Genomic DNA, 19,410 nt, shown 5'->3' with positions numbered 1-19,410 from the left:
TGCATTTTATTTAATTTTTAATCAATAAAGAAATGAGTTTCTTGACGTAGCATCAAGTCTGAGATGTCAAATTCGGAAAATGCTTTCTGAAAAGACTAACCATATTTTTCCTCTTTTCAACATTTATTAAATATATCAAGCTTAAAGTTTTCGGTTATAGAATAAGTTACACCAACACCCAGCTTATAATTAGTATTATTTTGTTTATTATTTTGTGGTGAGTCCATAATTTGGATTTTACCGCCGCCTGGTCACACCAGCACCGTCAAAAAAACCAATTGTTTGCGTGTTCAACGCTGATTTCAACCGTAATTGCCGGCACAGATTGACTGACTTAGGTCCACGGGTTAGGATAGGATAACTAGAGCAGGACACGATGCAGCACGCACTACTTCTTACAGGACTGGCGCTGGTGGGCAGCATTTCCAGGGGAGCCGGTAAGTTGCGACCTGAAGCAAGTCGCGTCTATGTGGTCTTCTGTGATTGGCCGCCCCGCTTCTTGAACCTTTCGTGGCCAGCGTTAATGCTTATCTTGTATTCCATCTTGACCCTGCTGGAAACAGCCACAGAATCCAACGTGGTCACCTGCGGCTCCATCCTGAAGCTGCTTAACTCGGACTACGCCTTCCGCCTGCACTCCCACGACGTCAAGTACGGATCTGGGTCCGGGCAGCAGTCGGTGACGGGCGTGGAGCAGAAGGAGGACGTGAACAGCCACTGGGTGATCAAGGCGCAGACCGGCGAGCTGTGCGAAAGGGGCGAGCCCATCGCCTGCGGATCCACCGTGCGACTGGAGCACCTGTCCACCAAGAAGAACCTGCACTCGCACCACTTTTCGTCGCCGCTCTCCGGCGAGCAGGAGGTGTCCGCCTACGGAACGGACGGACTCGGCGACACCGGCGACCACTGGGAGGTGGTCTGCTCCAACGAGAACTGGATGCGCACTGCCCACGTAAGGCTGCGCCACATCGACACCGGCATGTACCTGGGCATGTCCGGCCGCTCCTACGGCAGACCCATCTCCGGCCAAATGGAAATCGTTGGCGTCCACAAGCCGCAGCACGGAACGCGCTGGACCACGGCGGAGGGCCTCTTCATCGTGCCCAAGGAGAAGAGCTCTACGCACGAGGAGTACGCCCACTCGGAGCTGTAGTGCTCCTAAGGGAATCGACTGCTGCAGTTTCGTACTACTATTAGTTCTGTAATTTATAACTTAGTTGAATTTTTATTGAATACCCAAAAGCAAACCATGAAATTAAAATTATTTAAACTCAGGGTACTTAGATTTGCATAAAGGCATTAGTAAGTACCACTCTAAATGCCATTCATTCTGCTTAGACTAGTTTGCGTCAACGCATTGCAAAAAAGGGGGCGTATATAAAGCCCTTTTTATGGTAGAGAAACCTCTGTGACAATCTAACTTTTCTGAAATATTCTAGAACTTTGATTTATTGTCTGTCAGTGGCAGGCTATGCTGACTTTTAACATCCTATAAAGGCACAAATGTCTTTTATATGTTTATTTTTACCATTTTATATTTCAAACGGGTACTTCAAGGCAATGGTACTCTTTCTATAACACAAATGTATGTATTTCAGGTAGTGCTGAACAAATGCTGAGATGTAAGACGCGTAGGTTGCCAAGTGCTGCGTGTTCGCGTCACTTTTCTACTAGGAAAAACTCGTTGATGATTAAGACTGATTGTATTTGGCGGAAAACACTCAGCGTGAGTGTGGAAGGTTGATATCTTTGAACTCCCATCCAATAGAAGGTAACCCATGCCGTTTTGGCAGCACTTTAGCTTGAAGCTCGGGAAGTATCCTTGCAGATGCAGCCGTAGGGCGTCACTCGCATTTCGCGAAAGGTGCTCCCCAGTCCTTCGGATGTTTTTGTTTGCATGCATAAAACAATGGGGCTTATCCCGACCATACAAGCTATGTAAATACATTTTGCCATTGCTCGCGGTTTCCGCTCCCTTGCTGCCCCGATATCGTCACGTCCATTATCTGCTCGTCTGTTTTGTGTTTCTTTTGTTTGGGGCATTGTCAACGCTTTGTCTGCTCATCCTCCTGGCCATGTCCTCATCCTCCGCTGCCTCTGCCTCCGCCTCCTTCCCATCACCGTAACCCCAACTGATTGTGGGCCCAGTAAGGTCAAAGTGTTAGTAGACCCAACCCAGCGCACAGTCGTTTATAGGTTCTCATAATCGGGTTGTCCTTGTAATCATTTGGCACAAATAAGAAATGGAAACAAGGATACTCGTTCTACTCGTCCGATGAGCGATGTTGACCCCAGCAAGAAATCTTTGGAACGATCCACCATCTGAAGAGAACCCTCAATTCAGTCATTTCCTGTAAACACTGCTTTACGATGCAAATACTGGAAGTACCCAGCTTTAAATCTTGTGTCAACTATTTCTGATTGGAATTTTAGTACAGCAATCATTTTCGGCTGTCAAAAAAATGTCATAAATAGCATATATGGAAAGAATATAGCTTTTTTTACCACAAAATAGTATCGGAGAGTATTCAACACTATAGTTCTTATAACCATTTGAGCATATTAAACTTTGTATTGTGAACCAAACGTTTTTCCTCGGCTTACTATATAAATCTTCTTCATTTTGTTTATATTGCTAGAGGAATGAACGTGTTAACATTATATACAATCCTTTAAAATTGATCAATTAGCGCACAATTTAATGCAACATAGTGGGCTTATGTGTTTAATGAAATCGGCATTGCTGCCACCTGCTGTGGCAACATACCATTTAATATCGCGTCAATTATCCCTTACAGGTGTTGATAACTTCCGTTCTGCGCGTTTATTGATTTACCCTTAACGCGTTAACGCCAAACTCACTCATACCCATACCCATACATACACCCATATGTATAAGGATGTGTCCCTGCTCGCAGGACATCCCCTTTCTCCCCCCGGATTCCATTGTTAAGCGGCCCATCCTTGTATTCACCGTATCCTTTTGTATTGTGCTTCCTATGTGACCAATAATAAACAGAACATTTTGGGGCGAAGCTACACTATTAAAAATCGACATTAGGCTTAGGTAAGGGATCTATATAGATCGGTATAGGTATAGGGAAATAAGCTCATAAGCCAACTAATCAAGTATTTCCTAATCCAATTGCGAAACTATTCGGCATTTAATATTGATGGGTCTTTCTGCAAATAAAACTTAAAATTCTGACCCCTTTCTCTCCATGCATCAATGTGCAAGTGTATAGCAATCCTATGATAATAAATATAATATATGTAAAAGGGAAATGTTTTCCCTTATCGATTTCTCTTAATCGACAGCGGGCAAAGTTTAAAGCGCTTAAAATAGGGGAAGGGACTCGATGCTTGAGTGACTGACAGATTGACACAAAATGTTTGAATGCTGCGATGTTTGTTTGTTTGCGAGTGTGACGCCTGTCCCTCTGCCGCACAATTCCAAACGAAAAGTACGTTGTGTATACGGACGAGTGGCAAAACGCTCTGCATACTAACCAGCGTACCCTGACCTACGTCGTAGCCAAACATCACACAGTGGTTCCAAAGACACTAGAATAAGTACGGGACCGAGTACGGGACCAGTACGGGACCGAGTAGGTTATTATTTAAAATTAAAAAAAAAATATATATAATACATATATAAATGCATATGTACAAGGTGAAACACTATATAATTTAAAAAGATGTAGATGTATGTAAATCAATGGCTAATTTTAAAAACTTGTGTTTGCATGGAAGTTTTCTTTGACCAGTGATAAATGGATCAGAGCTCAATAGAAGTCTGTTCAAAAGGTTCAAACTTCTCTTTGTAAGCATACACTTGAATTAAAAGTTTTCTTAATTTTAAAATGTTAATAAACACTATACAAAAAGAATTATTAAGTTAAGTAGAAATGGACATAACGAAACCTCCAACGAAAGATAGCAAAGATAAACAAAAAACATCTGCAACTATATACTAAACACAAAACTAATTTACGGAAAACACAGAACGTCGTACATATAATTTCTTTTAAATATACTAAATACCATTATTTATTATACGAATGCCTTCCATTGCAGAGTAATGTCGATTTTTAAGGTTTTTTTTGACTTTACGGACAGATTCACTTGCATATTCGATTGATATCATGCCGTCTCTTTCGATGCTATTCTTGAAGCGGACAGTTAGAGCAAAACAAAAACATGAATAAATTTGAATAGCTAGACCAATTATGAAAAAGTAATGATAACTAAAGTCAAAATTTGGACTTTAAATTTTTTTTCGGCCTATGGGGGAAACCACTGTGCATCTTAAAGTAACTTGGAGTACGATTAGAAATCTATCCATACGTTTTAATATTAAAAAATAGTGAAGGTTTCACTTTAACTAGATGTTTTAAAGACACTTAGTCACTGCCTAATATATGATAATACTATGAACAAAGTACAAACATGAACTTTTCTACAAAATATGTATGTAAATACATAAAGTTATATAAATATATTATGGAATATAGAATTCAAATCAATGGAAATTTTAATCCACTTCTATTAGTTTTTAAATGTTTAAATTCAAAGCTCGTCTTTAGCAAGCATAAAACAATTACTCCTGATTGGAACTATAGGATATTAGTTGATTGATCGATCGAAATTTCACAGCGATCACGACGAACAGATATGAAAGTCCAACCCTTTTAGCCGACGATTTGAATGATCCTTACTGCTTTCTGCCTAATTCGCTAATTCTATTGTGAATAATAGCATCTGCTGCCACTGGCAAAAAGCCAGAATTGTCGACGTGAAAATAGCCAGGTGGGTCCGCTCAGCTTTGCCACACGCCTTTTAAGCCTCCTCTCCAACCCTCGCCCCCTTTTCGCCTGTCTGTCTCTCTGTTGTCGTCTCCAGTGGCCGTTATCGCTGGCGTTGCGCATTCGCCCCGTTGCTCCTGGTCCGCCCCTGCCTCCCTCTCGCTCACTCTCACTCGTGGCGCCTCCTACGCACTTAACATTGAAAACCGAAAACAAGCCCCCAAGTGGCCAGAAAGGCCTGCCATCCGCCAAAAAGAAGAACAAACGCCGTCTCTCTGCGCCCGCGCAGTGCGCAAGTTCACGGGAAGAGGCGAGCCAGAGAGTCTTAAATTTATGGCGCATACCTATGGAATCGTGATAGTGAAAGTTTGATGACAACAACAATCGTTCCTAAGTTTTGAAGTTCACAGCGGGCCTCTTAGACACGACAGGCGCCCCTAACAGTATGCAACACTCTTTTACAGACACTGTTGGAAAAGGCGAAAAAATGGGGCACATGTTTCGAAGAGCGAAGATATTTGTGTTTTCCATCGGCGGTTTATTTTCTAAATGCGCCACTTAAAATAATTATACTTGAATAGAATTGTAGAAATTCAAATAAATATGTACAATAATCTGGGTCAAGCTAATTTATTTGGGGTTTTTTTGTACTATTTTTTTGCCGTGTAAAGCATTTAACATCTGTAGGTTGATTCAAAAAAATGAAAGAAAAGTTATTATAATTACAAATTTGGCAAAACAAGATAAAAGATACTTTTCGTAACAACTAACGAATGAGTTATAATAATTTTCAATAATTTTAAATTTGTGAGTCAAATATTATAAAAATAATTTTAGAAAAAGATGCAGAGGCTCTGTTAAAAGCGCCGGACTAAAAAAAATGTTTGCCCCGAAAGAGCGAAAAGAGAGAGTTGCTCGCTCTCTCTTTTGGCCATGTATTTCGGCCCTGTTGGCTGGAGCGACGTAAATACCGTTAGCACAGTACATCGTGGACAGTTGAGCGTGCAAGTTTGGGCAACCAGCCTGCCGATTCTATCAGAAAGGCCAACAAATACAAATCAAAACAGAGAAAAAAGAGCAAAGAATTTTAAGCCCGAGGTTTTTCCCAAAAAAAAAAACCAAAATGGCAGCCCAATAAGCTCGAAAAACGCTTAGTGACGGAAACGGTATTTAGTTTTGGCCAGTTCGCACAGTTTTTTCGGTTCCCCAGCTGTGTGTTACATAAATCTCAGTGATTGTGTGAGTGTGCGAGAGAGAGAGTGCTCATGTGTGTGTGTGTGCGACTAACAGCGACAGCAGCTAAGAAAATATAAAAAGCTGCCAAAAATTATAGAAAAGCAACTCCCCGATTTCGATATATCCTTTGTGTGCTTAGTCAATTGGGCCCGAGCCCAAAAGCAGTTTCGGTGTCAATTACGAGAAAGTTACTACCAAAAGTATATTACGCATACGCAGCGGTGTCTGAGGTACACGCACTCAGAAAGCAGCCAAGAAGCAACCAGTCGAAGCAATGTAAGCCGAATGAAATTCAAAATCTTGTTTATTTTCCCCAATTTAGTAAAATGTCTAGAAGTTCCCATTTCCCCACTTAATCACTGGGTTAATGGCTACCACCACCGCACTTTTTAGGAATCCATCTGTTTTTGGGCCTGACCTCGACCAACCAACCGACTGCCATTGAAACCTGAAACCGCATCGTCTGTTCACTTTTAGCGAGTTTCTGCCATCAGCTGCAACATGTGTAGCAATTTCCCAGCGCCACAATTTCCACAACATTTATCGATTATCGGCGCACACCCACCCAGCCACCTCCCATTTTCTTTTGGTCAAGTCAATTGCTTGCGAAATTTAATAACCGCACACTTGGCGTTTTGCGTTCTGTTTTGTGCCCCAACTTTGTTAATTTCTTTTCGGACCTTTCTTCGGCTCCTCCGTTTTATTGCTCTTTTCCTTGAGCGTCGCCCACGCAGCTGCTCGTTATTTTCCCTCTTCTCATGTATTTCCGCCGTATTTTCGCCCTTCGCCTGCCATTCCCACTTGCCTCTCGGCATCTCTGGCTCCGCTCCTTGCCACCTTTGTGACCCGAAATGGCCAATATCATCTTGTCGAGGCTCCGGATTGAATATCTTATTGTGGAAGGGGAAATGGTATCCCAAAAGAGTTTGATTGATTTGTTGAGGGCTCCCAAGACGATTGTCATCCGTCAATGCAAAGAATAGGTGAGATATAAGGACCACTTCTAAAGAAAGCTCCTTTTACCAATCAGTTTCTTAGTTGATAAAAATGTTATGTATGGTAACAAAGGTATATAAATTCAATAAAGAAACGAAATTTAAATAATTTACGAACAAGACAAAGCCTTATATCCCTAATTTTTGTACAATACGAAACGATAGGTCGAACGCTTTGGTCGATTTCCGCGACTATCTGATACCCCTTAGTCAGCTAGCGGGAGTGCGAGGTAGAAATTTTAACATTTTCGTTGGCTTACTGCTTTACAAAATAAAAAGGCATATAAAAACCTCTTTCACTTTGAATTCCTTTAGATTTAAATTAATTGCTCCTCATTTTGCTTTTCAATTTAAGTGCGTTGAAAGGTATGCAACAAAATGTTTTCTCATTTGCAATAATATTTATTCTTTGAATTTTCAATCAGCTTCAAATGATTGATGGCTGAAAACATGTACAAATCCGATTTGGCCCCAAGCCCGTTGTTATATTCTTCGTGTGCATTTTCCTCCCACCCGCTTTTCCGCTGCACACTTTGTTGTCGCCCATTGTTATTACGTATACTGTTTCTGCGTCTAAGCGCGCTTTTTTACCGGGCTTTGTTGACCGCCCACGACGACGACGAAGACAAAGTCGCCGTCATTTCCAGCGGTGGCTTTCGTCCTGCCATTGTCCTTGTTGTTCTTCGACTGCTGCAGGACTTCAGCCTGAAATATCTTAGCCATTTTCCGGTCAGCCATTTGAACGGTTTCGTTGGGGAAAGTGGTGGAATTGAAAGGACTTCGCTCGAGTTTCGCTCCAGTTGGGACTATTGCAGTGCCATCACATTACATTACCAAAACTATGAGATTTTTATCTTAGCCGTAAGGAGCGAGAGAATATCGAAATTGAGTGTACTTCACCCGGATTTCTGAAGGGAAATGATCTTTTGGGTTCATTTGAGCTTTGAAATAATAATATTATACAGGAAAAATTCTTTGTGCGAATGTAACATTCATTCAAGTGCTGGAAAGGCTAAGAGTGATTGTAAACGTATTCCATTACATCGCATATCCTTAGCCTTCTGCTTTCCTTGCGCGTCCTGCAAGTTGACATTTTGAATGAATTGATGTATTTAAAGTATTGCTGGCGGTGGTCAAAGCGATGCATTCAAATTGCAAATTGCAGTGCGGTGGTTTTCGTGTTTGCTTGCGGTTTCCACTTGCACATTAAGCGAAATTGAAAGCCATTTCCACAGCCAACAGATTTGCACTTAGTGCAGACATTGCTCAGTGCTTTCAATGGGAATAGATCGGGCTTTGATAAAGAAAGAAGTTAGTTTATTTAAGCCAAGAGTTTTCGCCAATTTAAAACACACGTGACCATATGCAAACGGGTCTGTCTTATATGTATAAAACGACTTTTTTATGAGTACTATTAGTTTACCATAAATACCAAAATATAGTTCAGATGAATTGATCAAGAAGCTATATTGTCAGACGTGAAAGTCGTTGACTCATAAAACCAACTACATAGTATACTTATTTTATACAGCCCAAAATAAGCCTTTGCATTGTGGAAATGGGCCGGAAGGTCTGACACGAGCTCCGGTTAATTTGGTCAAAAAGTCATAGCCAGTAAGGAGTTTGTTGACATTGTGAAGCAGAAATTGTACTCATGCTACAAGGATTTCAGAAATAGTTTTTTTTTTGCTCGGCTTCCCTTTTAAAAAGGAAATCAAAACTGAGATGTAAAGTTATCTTCTAGCTAACGTACATTTAAACAAACTTAACAACATACATATGTACATTCGTATATGTCTTTTCAACTAATAAGCTACTATATTTTATGTTTACAATATTTTATTTGTAGTTATAAATATATATTATATATATATTTTGGTAGAGCATAATAAAAGGGAGCTAAGTTCAAATAATACTATATCTCGTAGTAAAAACATACTCCCTAGATCTAACATTCTTAGATTCTGAGGGTAAAAACTACCGAATAGTTCGCACTGCGAGCCGGAGTCCATGTAGTCAGGATCCACTGTACTTGCTCGATGGCGCAAGCCGATAATCAATGGACGCGTGGAAGTGGGCATGTTAGCAGCAACAGCAGCGGAAAGCCCAGAGCAGTTAACAGCCTAGGGAAAACCTTTTGAGTTAACATGCGCAGTCCCTACATTTCATTTTAGTACAAAGGGGGTGGGGTGGTGAGTGACAGGGGGTGTGACAGAGAGCGGGAAAGAGAGCACGCACAACAACAAAGTGCAGCTCAGCTGTTTGCTGGCCGTGTCGCGTGCTTTGTCCTTGACAAGGTTTTGTTTTTCCAGCATTTTTCATATTTTCCGAGTGGGTGGGAGCGAGACAGCTGGCCAGAGAGAACGGAGGAGCGATAGATAGATAGAGACGGATATGAAACCGTGGGAGAGAACACAGCTTTTCGCTGCCTGCGCCGTTTTCATTCAGGAAAAAAGTAGCGGAAGCTGAACTTTTCCAACGCGAAAACGCTCCTGCTGGATAGTTTGTATGTGTGCTCCTTTTGCGGCTTCGACTCGCGTGCCAACGACTCATAAGTTCGGAAAAATTTTGCAATTGTTTAGATGTTTTCAAGGAAGATATATAAGAAACCGCAGATACCACATAACTTTCCCTTTTTATTTGTAGTCACGGCTTTGTTTGGTTTCGATTTGAAAATAGATCTTTTTACTGAATTTCATATTATATTACTGCAATGAAGAATGTCGTTACTTTAATTGCTTAACGCACATGCGAACTTCTCTTGGTGCTGCGATATTGCCGGGAATGCATATTGTAGCCGATTATTTTCAGTGCATCCGTTCACTTGTCCAATGGACTCAGTCGCAATGCGATGACCTATTGTTGTCCCCATTCGCAGATCGCACCTTTAATTGTCATCGTTGGCGTTTTAATTACGCGGCACGTGGCCCTTTCTGGGGCAGTAAAATTCTAAACCCCATTCGCATTCCACTGCAATTTGGGGCATACCCCGTCGTAATGTTTAACGTTCCGCTCAAAATTTGCTTTTAGTAGTCGCCGCGCATAAACGTATGTTTTCAGGAATGAGAATGATCAACTATAAGCTGAAAGATGCCCGAAGGAATTTTATACTACCCAAGCTTATGATTATCCCGATAGCAGCCCTTGAATATCCAAATTATATTGAAAAGGAACGAGCCCACGCATTCACATATTCACATATATCAATCAAGTAGACAAGAATGAATCAATGTTCGCTCTCATAGGCTCAACTTGTCAACTACTTTCTCCTGCCATTTCCCATGTATGTGTGTACATATGGCCTCGGCTGTCCAACCTTGAAGTGTTGAGACTGTGCTGATACCCATGGTTAGTTTCCCCAGCTGGCAATGCATTGAGAACCAACTAGCTGGGTCACCCGTCGCTCAGGTAGACACATTGTGGCAGGGCAAACAGTGCGTATAAGTAATTTGCCGAGCAGGGCGGCAAACTAAGCCTGCAATTAAATCCACTTGTAATGCGCTTTTGTTATTGCTTAATCCATTTGTGCGTGGCTCAAGCAATGTGCCACGCCCCTCTTTCTCCATTCCACTAACAAGGTGCACTTTCATACTCTGGGAATAGTTGACAAGACCAAGTTTGCATATGCAGATGGAAATGCAAATGCAAATGCGAATCCAGGGAGAGTCATGCCAACATTAGCTAAGTCTGTCAATGTCAGTGCTTTATTTCTTTGTTCGGTTTGCGGCAAGGCTGGCCTTAATGCAAGTGAAGTGGCCAGCGGGCGAGGGGATGCTCCATTATGCGGCAGCCGATTGTTTGCCTTCTGCCTTTTGTCCCTCAAATCGTCCTGCCAGGTAAGTTGAGGGTCCTGCCTCAGTGGAGAACAATGCGCTGAGCTCCGCAGCTGCGTAACTTTGTTGCTGATCCTCCAGACATCGGATCATCCATGCGGCATTCAACTATTGGCATAGTTATCTGACAAACATCCTGATTACTCTGTGTTTCCGACACCTAATTGGGCTGAATTCCGTGTTTTCCCCTCAGCTGCTGGGCAATTGATTATGTCATGTTCACGTAATTTCCCCTCACTTTTCAGGCCCGCACCATCCAACTGCCTCATCAATGTGGCGTTTCGTTTGAAATCATATTTAGCTGGAAGCCCTTAAAATATTCGATGTCCGCTGAATGGACACATATGTTTGGACAGTGTCTTATTTGGACAATAGACATATCCCTTGGAACGCAGAAACAACTTAAGTATCATTAGGAGTTTCAAGAGCTGCACAAGTTCCTTATGTCTTATATATTTTGAGTGGTCATACTTAACTATTTAAAGTTAATAGAGAGGCCTGCATTGGGATAGAACGGTAATCTATAGCCCGTAGTTTGATAAATAGTTGCATATGTGATTTGAAGCTTAGGTATGTAGAGTAAAATTCATCACTGCATAAATAATTTCACAGGCTAAAGGACACTGCGCACATCCAATGACTGCGGGGAAAGCACTGAAACTCACTCGGAATCCACTTTGTTTCGGGGCTCAATGGAGCCAATCCCAGAGCATTAGCTGGCTGATCACCCCTGTCCATGTGTCACCTACCCCGTGTCCCCGGGAAAAGGGAAAACAAAGGCCGCACGGCGGAGGCAGGACACCATTTAAGGCATAAATTACATTTGTGGCAGCATCCCAGAGCCCGGCACATCGAGGCACACGGATGTGGATACTGTGGATACTGGCACTGGGTCGCAAGTTCAGTTTGTGCAGCAGGACTAGAGTTTCCGATTTTCCGCGCTGTCAATTTCATTACGTATGCGACCCGTTGGCCCGAAGGGCGTTTAAAATATGTGAATGCAATTTGCATTCGCCGGACACTGGACAGTGGACACTGTCACACAGTGCACAGTGCAGCCTGGGCGAAGAGTAACTAAATTAAGTGCCGCCCACTTCCTGCCCGCGGGCTCAATTATGCCAAATAGCTGGGCATTTGTGCGTTGGGAATTCGTGAAAGGACGACAAGTGGCAAAGCACACCACGAGGCTCGAGGAAATATAAAAGAGCTGGGCCAGTGCAAATATTTTCTCAGTGCCAACTCAAGGATATCCTTGCCGCAGAGGAAGGGCTCTTTTTGGGTGGTGCTAAAAGGACTAAAACGAAATGCATCCTGCAATTATGAATGAATGCCGAGCAACCGAAACACCCAAAGAGAAAGCCAGCCAGCCGCCGGCGGATGAGTTAGCGGAAGTGGCACGCGGTTCGCCATGCAAATGTCCTTTTTTTCTGATAGCACTCGGCGAAAAAACCCAGCACTGTGGGGCTTAAAGAATATATCTCACTTTTATTTGGGGGCTTAATAGTTTTCCCATAGCCCTTGGTTTTCCAATTTCTCTCAGTGCCAGCATGTCATGGTATGTGCTGTCCTCCGTTAAAGCCTTCCGCTTAAAGCTGGCCAACACACTTTACATAACATTCTAGCACTCTCCCTTTCGCTGGCCCCTCCTTCCCCCCGTCCACACGCTCCGCATATTTATGACCTCGCCTGAGTGCATAGCCTTCAGAGCGAACGGACGACTGTCTGTGTAAGGACATTGGAGCGCGCTGCCAATGCTGAAATGTTCAACTGCTGAAATGGTGAAACGCGCTGGCTGAAGGCAGTCATTACTCATGCCACACCCACACCCACCCCCCCACACCCACACATGTGCAGAGTGCCGCTGGTGAAATGTACACATATTGAAATGTGTGTCCTGCGAGCGCTATGTGTGTGTGTGCACGTTTCACTAGTGCTCACAGATACATATCATACATGCATGCAAGCGAAAAGGCCTACGGAATCCATAGAACTAGTAAGAAAGCATAGTGCATATGTGTGTGGATAAAATACTCGTAATTGCGGAGAAAGGGAGCTTACACTCTACGTATCAATCTGTTAGTTAATTTATACGATTCATTCTTAAAGTATTATGGGTAATTTTCCAAAACCATCAGATTGAAATTCAACTTAAATAGGTGTTATAATACATGGAAGTATATTTTTGTGAATGTACCCAGCCCGTACTTACTATTCTCAATTTTAAGTACTACTATTAAATGTGGCTCGATGCTCATTTTATGGCAGTGCCACAAACACTCCGGCATCCTGCAGAATGCAACATTTAAGGACACACATAATAATCATAATGGCGTGTGTGCGAGTGCAGACAGATGCAATCTTTCAGGCAGGACTGCCAGCTCCGCCCCTCCTCCTCCGCCTCCGCCTCCTCCTCCTCTTCTCCTGGCCCTGTGTCTGCGTTTAAGCCAAAGCTCATTTTGTGGAGCGTAGGCAGTGACGTTGATGGGGGCGTAATTACAGCCAAAGGACACCCGACCAAAAGGCGTCATTTTCCCGGCAGCGCGTAAAATATTAAACAGCCGCAGAGCCCTGACATTGAGTAATTTTCAGCATTTCCCGGTTATTAATGAACGCGATTAATTCGGCTACAGAAAATGAACGCACAACTCGTCCTGGATTCTCACTGGAACTTTCTGAAAGGATTATAGAGCATATCTTTATTATCATCTATGTATGTACGTGTGATACTTGTGTTGGTTACATCTACTTCACATTCATGTATTAGGCATCCAGGCTGTGGTTTAATTGATATTATTTATGGATAGGCAAAATGCTCTGTAAAATAAAATGAAATATTTATATATACAAGCCAAAATGTGTTCTGATTGAACTTTTCCTCGTTAAGTGACGACATAACAAGCAGTCACTTTCGAATGAATATACAATGCCAAACTTTTGCCGCCCAATGCCAAACTATTCCGCCCTCCTGCAACAACATCATCGTGATCTTGAATCCGTTTAGCATTTTCGAGCGCGTAATGTGGCAGGAAAGCTCCTTGCTCCTGCACCCTCCTGAATGCATAATTCATTTGGCGGCTTCTGCATATTTTGAGAGCCAGCTCGCCGTAATGCGATTTGACATTGGGTCTTTGGGTCTATGGCCACGTGCAGGCTCACAGGATTTTGGGGGTTTGTTCCCCGCTCCTTCTCAACTGCACATCCTGTTACGATTCAAATAAAAGTCAGTGGGAAATGGGGAAAAGTGTCGGGTTTTCCGAACATGCCCATTTCGGAATGGCATTGAGTGCGTTTATTTTGATGGCTAAAATGCATTTCTGTTCATCGAGCAGCGAGCATTTATAAAGACATCTTTCGAGCTCCCTGGCAATCGATGTTGTTGTGTCGGTGGCTGAATGTCCTTGCAGGACTTCGGATTCCACTTTTATGCATTTCTGCTGTTTTCTGTTTGCACGCGTCCGTTTTGCAATCAACACTAAGTGCAGGGAATGGTACTTGGTAGTCAAAAAAACTTGAGGTGTGTGTGGATTTCAGAACGTAGTATTTCGATGATACCTAAAAAAGAACAAAACGGGCATTTCTTATTTAATTGAGTTCGTATATGAACATAAGATACAAGGATACAATGTTCTGTCGTTAAAGATGCAAATAAAAATTACCGTTTAGATACACCTAACTTTGGTGACATTTTGATGATGTTTTACACGAAAATATGTAGCTTTCGGATCGTTTTCGATTTAATATTAAGACTTCTAGCGATAAAACAAACAATAACTTCTTTTCACTCTCTTTCTTGCAGGTTCGTCTCCCATCAGATACCCAATATCTAATTCACATATAAAGAATATAAATCTATATGAATATAAACTTACGATAATGCTATTGATAAGACTATATAGCGCACACGAATAACCAGAACCCAACTCGAACACGCCACAAAGACAACACCGGACAACCCAGAACTCTAAACAAAAACAAATTGCGGCACAATCGAATACGAATAAGAACACAAATACAGCTCCACACTGAACCAATATCAAATAGAACGAATGTGCATATTGCTAATTAAATTACGAATAGCCAAAGCTAATTAAGCAACAATACAGCAGACACACACATGGCCAGCCCATATCCAGTCCTACCTTCCAATAATCGTCCGCCTCTAGCCACACCATATAGATAAGCTGCCACTTTTAGCAGCCAAGACAGCCAAAACAGCAAAGCCCACAACACTGAACAAAACATATTTAACAAACACGGGAGGAGAACAGCAATATTGAATACCAAATATCATATAGCAAATAGCAAATAGCATATAGCAAATAGCAAATACCAAGCCAAATATCAAACTAGATTGCCTTGCTACCCGTATAAATGTCTACCTAGATGTACTGTTTGATCGTTCCAACCCGTAATGAAAGTAATGAACACCCAATCCTGCTATCTGTGTGCCTTCGAATGCGCAGTAAATGCAGCTTCTGCATCGGCTGAGCACGCTATGCCCAATATCTTCTATGCCACCTATAGCTAACCCGACTGCAGCTACTCGACCAGGCCGACACATGTAAATACAGACCACACGAACACACCTACACCTCCAGATCGGGTCAGATACGATCAGATCCAATCCGATCAGATCACAGATCACAGTTTTCAGTTCCTGAGTTCTCAGCCATTGGATTTCCCAACACCGATACCGATACCGATACCGATACACTCACACATTCCGAGCCCAGAATCCTGAAATCGCGCGAAAGGCGACGACACACGAGCTGAAATGTGCGTTTTACCTTCCTGCTAAAGTTGAAACATTTTCCACCACCTATCTGAACTTACAGTCTTTCCACACTTCTCCAAACTATTTTCCTCCGATTCCCCCAAGAATTATACTAAACTAAACTATAGCTATAGAAGGCATGCTGCTTGCGATCGCTTATGATTCTTATTCGGCTCTTATACCACTTTTAATCCGCTCATATATTAACCTTGTAAATCCAGATTAAAGTCTGTTCAGCAGCTTAAAGAAGACATAATATTTACACAAATAATACACAAGTTCAAATACTTTCTTACTTTATTCTTTTGGATATTTATTTTTATCTTTATATTTATCTTATACCCACATATACCTTTCAATACTTCTTACAACCTCTAAGTGTATTGTAAACTCTGTAATCCTACGCTATACTATTTGCTTTCGATTCCATACATCTATCTATTACTACCCTACACCGAACAAAACATTTATGCTAATAAATATAATTGCCCAGCACCATTTTCCATATCCAAAAACGAAAATCCCAACGAATGTTTGTCTCTAAGTGTCGCGAATGCCAAGTCCATATTTTAAGAATCGTTTTTCTCTACTGTTTTCAACTGTGCTCTTTTCGATATTTTTCTTTGGTACATGCCTAGCCCCTCGAATAGCCAACTTTTACACACCGTTAATACTTTTTGGCTCTATGTGCAATTTAAATCTCAATAAACTCACCACCTAAGCAACAAAGTTTAACTAAAACCAAGATATCAAAGCAAGTTCAACTCGCTCGCTCGTTTTCTTCATCTAATACCCAATACAACCGAAAGCAAAAAAGAGAAAGCTTCAGCTAATTGGCTCCAATTGAACTAATTGTTTTATGCTTCTAATTGTTTTATGCGAAATTCCTATCGATAACTAACCGCCAAACCAAACCGTTCAATCCAAATTGAATTCGATCCGTAATGTCGCGCGAAAACTCGCCTCGCCACGGCTCCTTCCGCCGCACTCTCAACAGCAGAGATCCGTCGGCAGGGGCGCCGGGCTCAGGATCCGGATCGGGACCGGGATCGCCACACCACCAGCAGTCCAACCACCAGCACTACCAACACCACCACCACCACCAGCCGCCGATCATGGAGCACGCCGGCGCGCCGATCTCCACGTCCGCCTCGAACATAGCCACCGTGCTGGAGGACGGCGAGAACCAGCAGCTGCCGCCCTTGACGGGATCGGGACCTAGTCGCCAGAGATCTCTGAGGGATCGGCTCAAGGACGGCATCACCGGCAGTTTCTCCTGGCAGTAAGTCCCGCCCAGATCGTTTGAAGTTCCGATGCTTCTTCCTCACCACTTTTGTTTGAAATTTACAACCACACTTTTCAACGCTCCCGATTTTGAAATCCTTTGAATTCTTTTTCGTAGACCTATTTTCCCGTAGTCCAATCTCCTCTGTATGTTAAAGCTTTCTTTCTAGACATGAATTCGATTTAGTTAGTAACCACACGATTTAAAAATGCACAACGTATAAGTAAGCAACTCAAATCCAAAAAGAACTCTTGCAAGAGTGCCGGATTAATCAATTAGACTGCACAGCACCTTTTGTATGAAAACATCAACTAAAATCCCAATTTTTACTAAACTAAAAATTAGACCCTATTCAATATTACATTTGGTAAGTGCGAGTCGCAATTGAAGCTGTGAAAAGTGGGAATTTTAAAAATTCTTTTGGAATATCGGTAGGAAATAATAAAATAACCAAATTAAAATACATTTATTGTACTTGTGGTTTCAACTTTCTAGCTTTAAAAGTTCCCAAAATCTCACGTACGCACACACATACATACGGACAAACAGACGAACGGACATGACCAAATCAACTTTCTCGGATCATGGATATATATAGTCCTTAGGAAGTGCGTCCTTCTACCTGATACCTCTAACTTTTCAACGTCCAAAGGTAAAAAAATGTATCTTAATTTTATTTGAGCATACCAAAACGAACTTTGGTAGATTTTGTACGAGTTTATTGGTAAAAATACTTTTGGGATTTAATACGGATCATCATATATATGATGATCGATACAAATACATATATACTTCAGTTATTTTAGTTACTTTTGTATTGCACTTGATTATTTGATATTTGATATTTTTCTAGTGAAAGGAACAACAACAGAAAGGAATCAGATGAATTTCTTATTAAGCAGATTATTTATCGGATAAGTTTCTTATTTATCTGACGATTGACATTAGCTAAAATACAACAACATTGAAAGCGAAAGCTGAAACACAATACCACAGACATTGAAAAAATAAACTGTAACGAAAACAAAGCAGGTGTGAACTTTTTACAGACATAATGAATCACAGGTCATAAATCAATTAAATTTGACAATTTAATTTCGCAAGCCTCCTTCGTCGTCCCAAAGGGAAATCAAGCGCAAAAAATCACCCAAAGTGGCTCGAAAAATTGCATAATTAATTTAAATAAAAATACAAAAATATATATGTACTAAGGAAGGCAGCGGACAGGGAAAGGGAGAAATCAAGAGGATTTCGCTCGGTGACGGATTGAAAGGGTGACATAATCAAAGGTAATCATTCCACTTCACAATTGAGGTGGAAAAACAAGCACAGGTGACAGCACATGGAAAGCCGAATTACAAACAGGAAATACCAACTCATTATATTAAAACATATATCAAAATACTAGTTGATGTATGAAATCCGTTCACTTAAATTAATAATCTTATGTTCCGTTCAAAGGAACAAATTATGAAACCTACTTATTTAATTTCACCAACTCATCTGAACCTTTTACTATTTTAATAGATTTAAAAGTTCATAAATACCTGCAGCCTTTCAAATTTTCGAATAACTTTTCCCACAACAGCAAGGATTTTCCAAAATATTTCCATACGTCAAAACGGCAGAGAACAAAGAGAAACTTGCACTTTATTTGCAAAACAATTGAAGCACGTGCGACGGACCTTGAGGTCATCTTAGACGCCCTTCCCCCTTTCGAAACTATACCTTCCGATCCCCCGAAAAAGTTGTTATAAAGTCAAAGTTCTTTATAAAGTTATAAAGTTCAAAAGTTGGGCTAACAACAATGATTTGGCAAACTTTTTGGACATTTCATTTGGCGGGCTGACACGAGGGAAGTAGGTTGGCAATTTTCGCCGTTGGCCAAGTAAAAGGAAAAGTTCGCATCGAGCTGAGCTATTTTCCACGCGGCGTATGAGTAATATTTATTGTTCTGAAAACTTTCACTTCATGTTCGGCTGTGTCATTTTCATGCTACAGCACTTTTATATAGACACCAGCGTAGTTATCGTCGGCAACGTCGCCCGAGCAATTTGACCTTCAAGGTTTGCCAGCAACTTGCACTTCCACTCCATTCCCTCCACCGCAACAAACGGTGCATTTTACCCCTTGCCCACTTGTATCTTGTATCTGGCACTCCTCAAACTCGTTCTGCGCGCAGACAGCTGCGACTTCAGATTGTATCTGGGCAGTTCCTTTAACCACTTTAAGCTGCTAATTTACAACCTTGAAACCCTTTTCAGCTGGCCTTGTTTCTTTGTTTACCTGCTGCTGCCCGGCGGCTTCCTATCCCAACTCCTTTTTTTTATGCCAGGTAAAACGTTCGCCTTTGTTGGTTTCAGGCCGTTTTTGGCGACTTCATACCTCGTATTTGCAAGCAATGGGGTATGCCCATATACTCTTCTTTAAGGTAGAACTATTTGTTGATTTTTAAAGTTTAGTTGGTAATCGACATTGTTGA

At 41.7% G+C, this 19,410-nt stretch overlaps 2 protein-coding genes across 3 annotated transcripts in view; both read left to right on the top strand.

Moving 5' to 3' along the window:
* The first annotated feature begins 234 nt into the window (after positions 1-234).
* On the top strand, positions 235-1,275 carry LOC117145187 (stromal cell-derived factor 2). The gene is made up of 2 exons (XM_033310744.1): positions 235-437; positions 564-1,275. Exons 1-2 carry the CDS (start codon positions 377-379, stop codon positions 1,151-1,153), a joined length of 651 nt encoding a protein of 216 aa, XP_033166635.1. The 5' UTR covers positions 235-376; the 3' UTR covers positions 1,154-1,275.
* Positions 1,276-16,587: 15,312 nt separating this feature from the next.
* The window catches only part of LOC117143938 (TLD domain-containing protein 2), a 61,980-nt gene continuing 59,157 nt past the window's right edge, over positions 16,588-19,410 (top strand). For both annotated transcript variants that reach the window (XM_033308871.1, XM_033308860.1), the window contains exon 1: positions 16,588-16,925. In XM_033308871.1, the coding sequence (XP_033164762.1) occupies positions 16,588-16,925 (338 nt within the window). The remainder of the gene's footprint in view (positions 16,926-19,410) is intronic.

Source organism: Drosophila mauritiana, chromosome 3R (assembly GCF_004382145.1).
Source record: "Drosophila mauritiana strain mau12 chromosome 3R, ASM438214v1, whole genome shotgun sequence".
Lineage (NCBI taxonomy): Eukaryota > Metazoa > Arthropoda > Insecta > Diptera > Drosophilidae > Drosophila > Drosophila mauritiana.
This window is presented reverse-complemented; position numbering and strand designations above follow the sequence as displayed.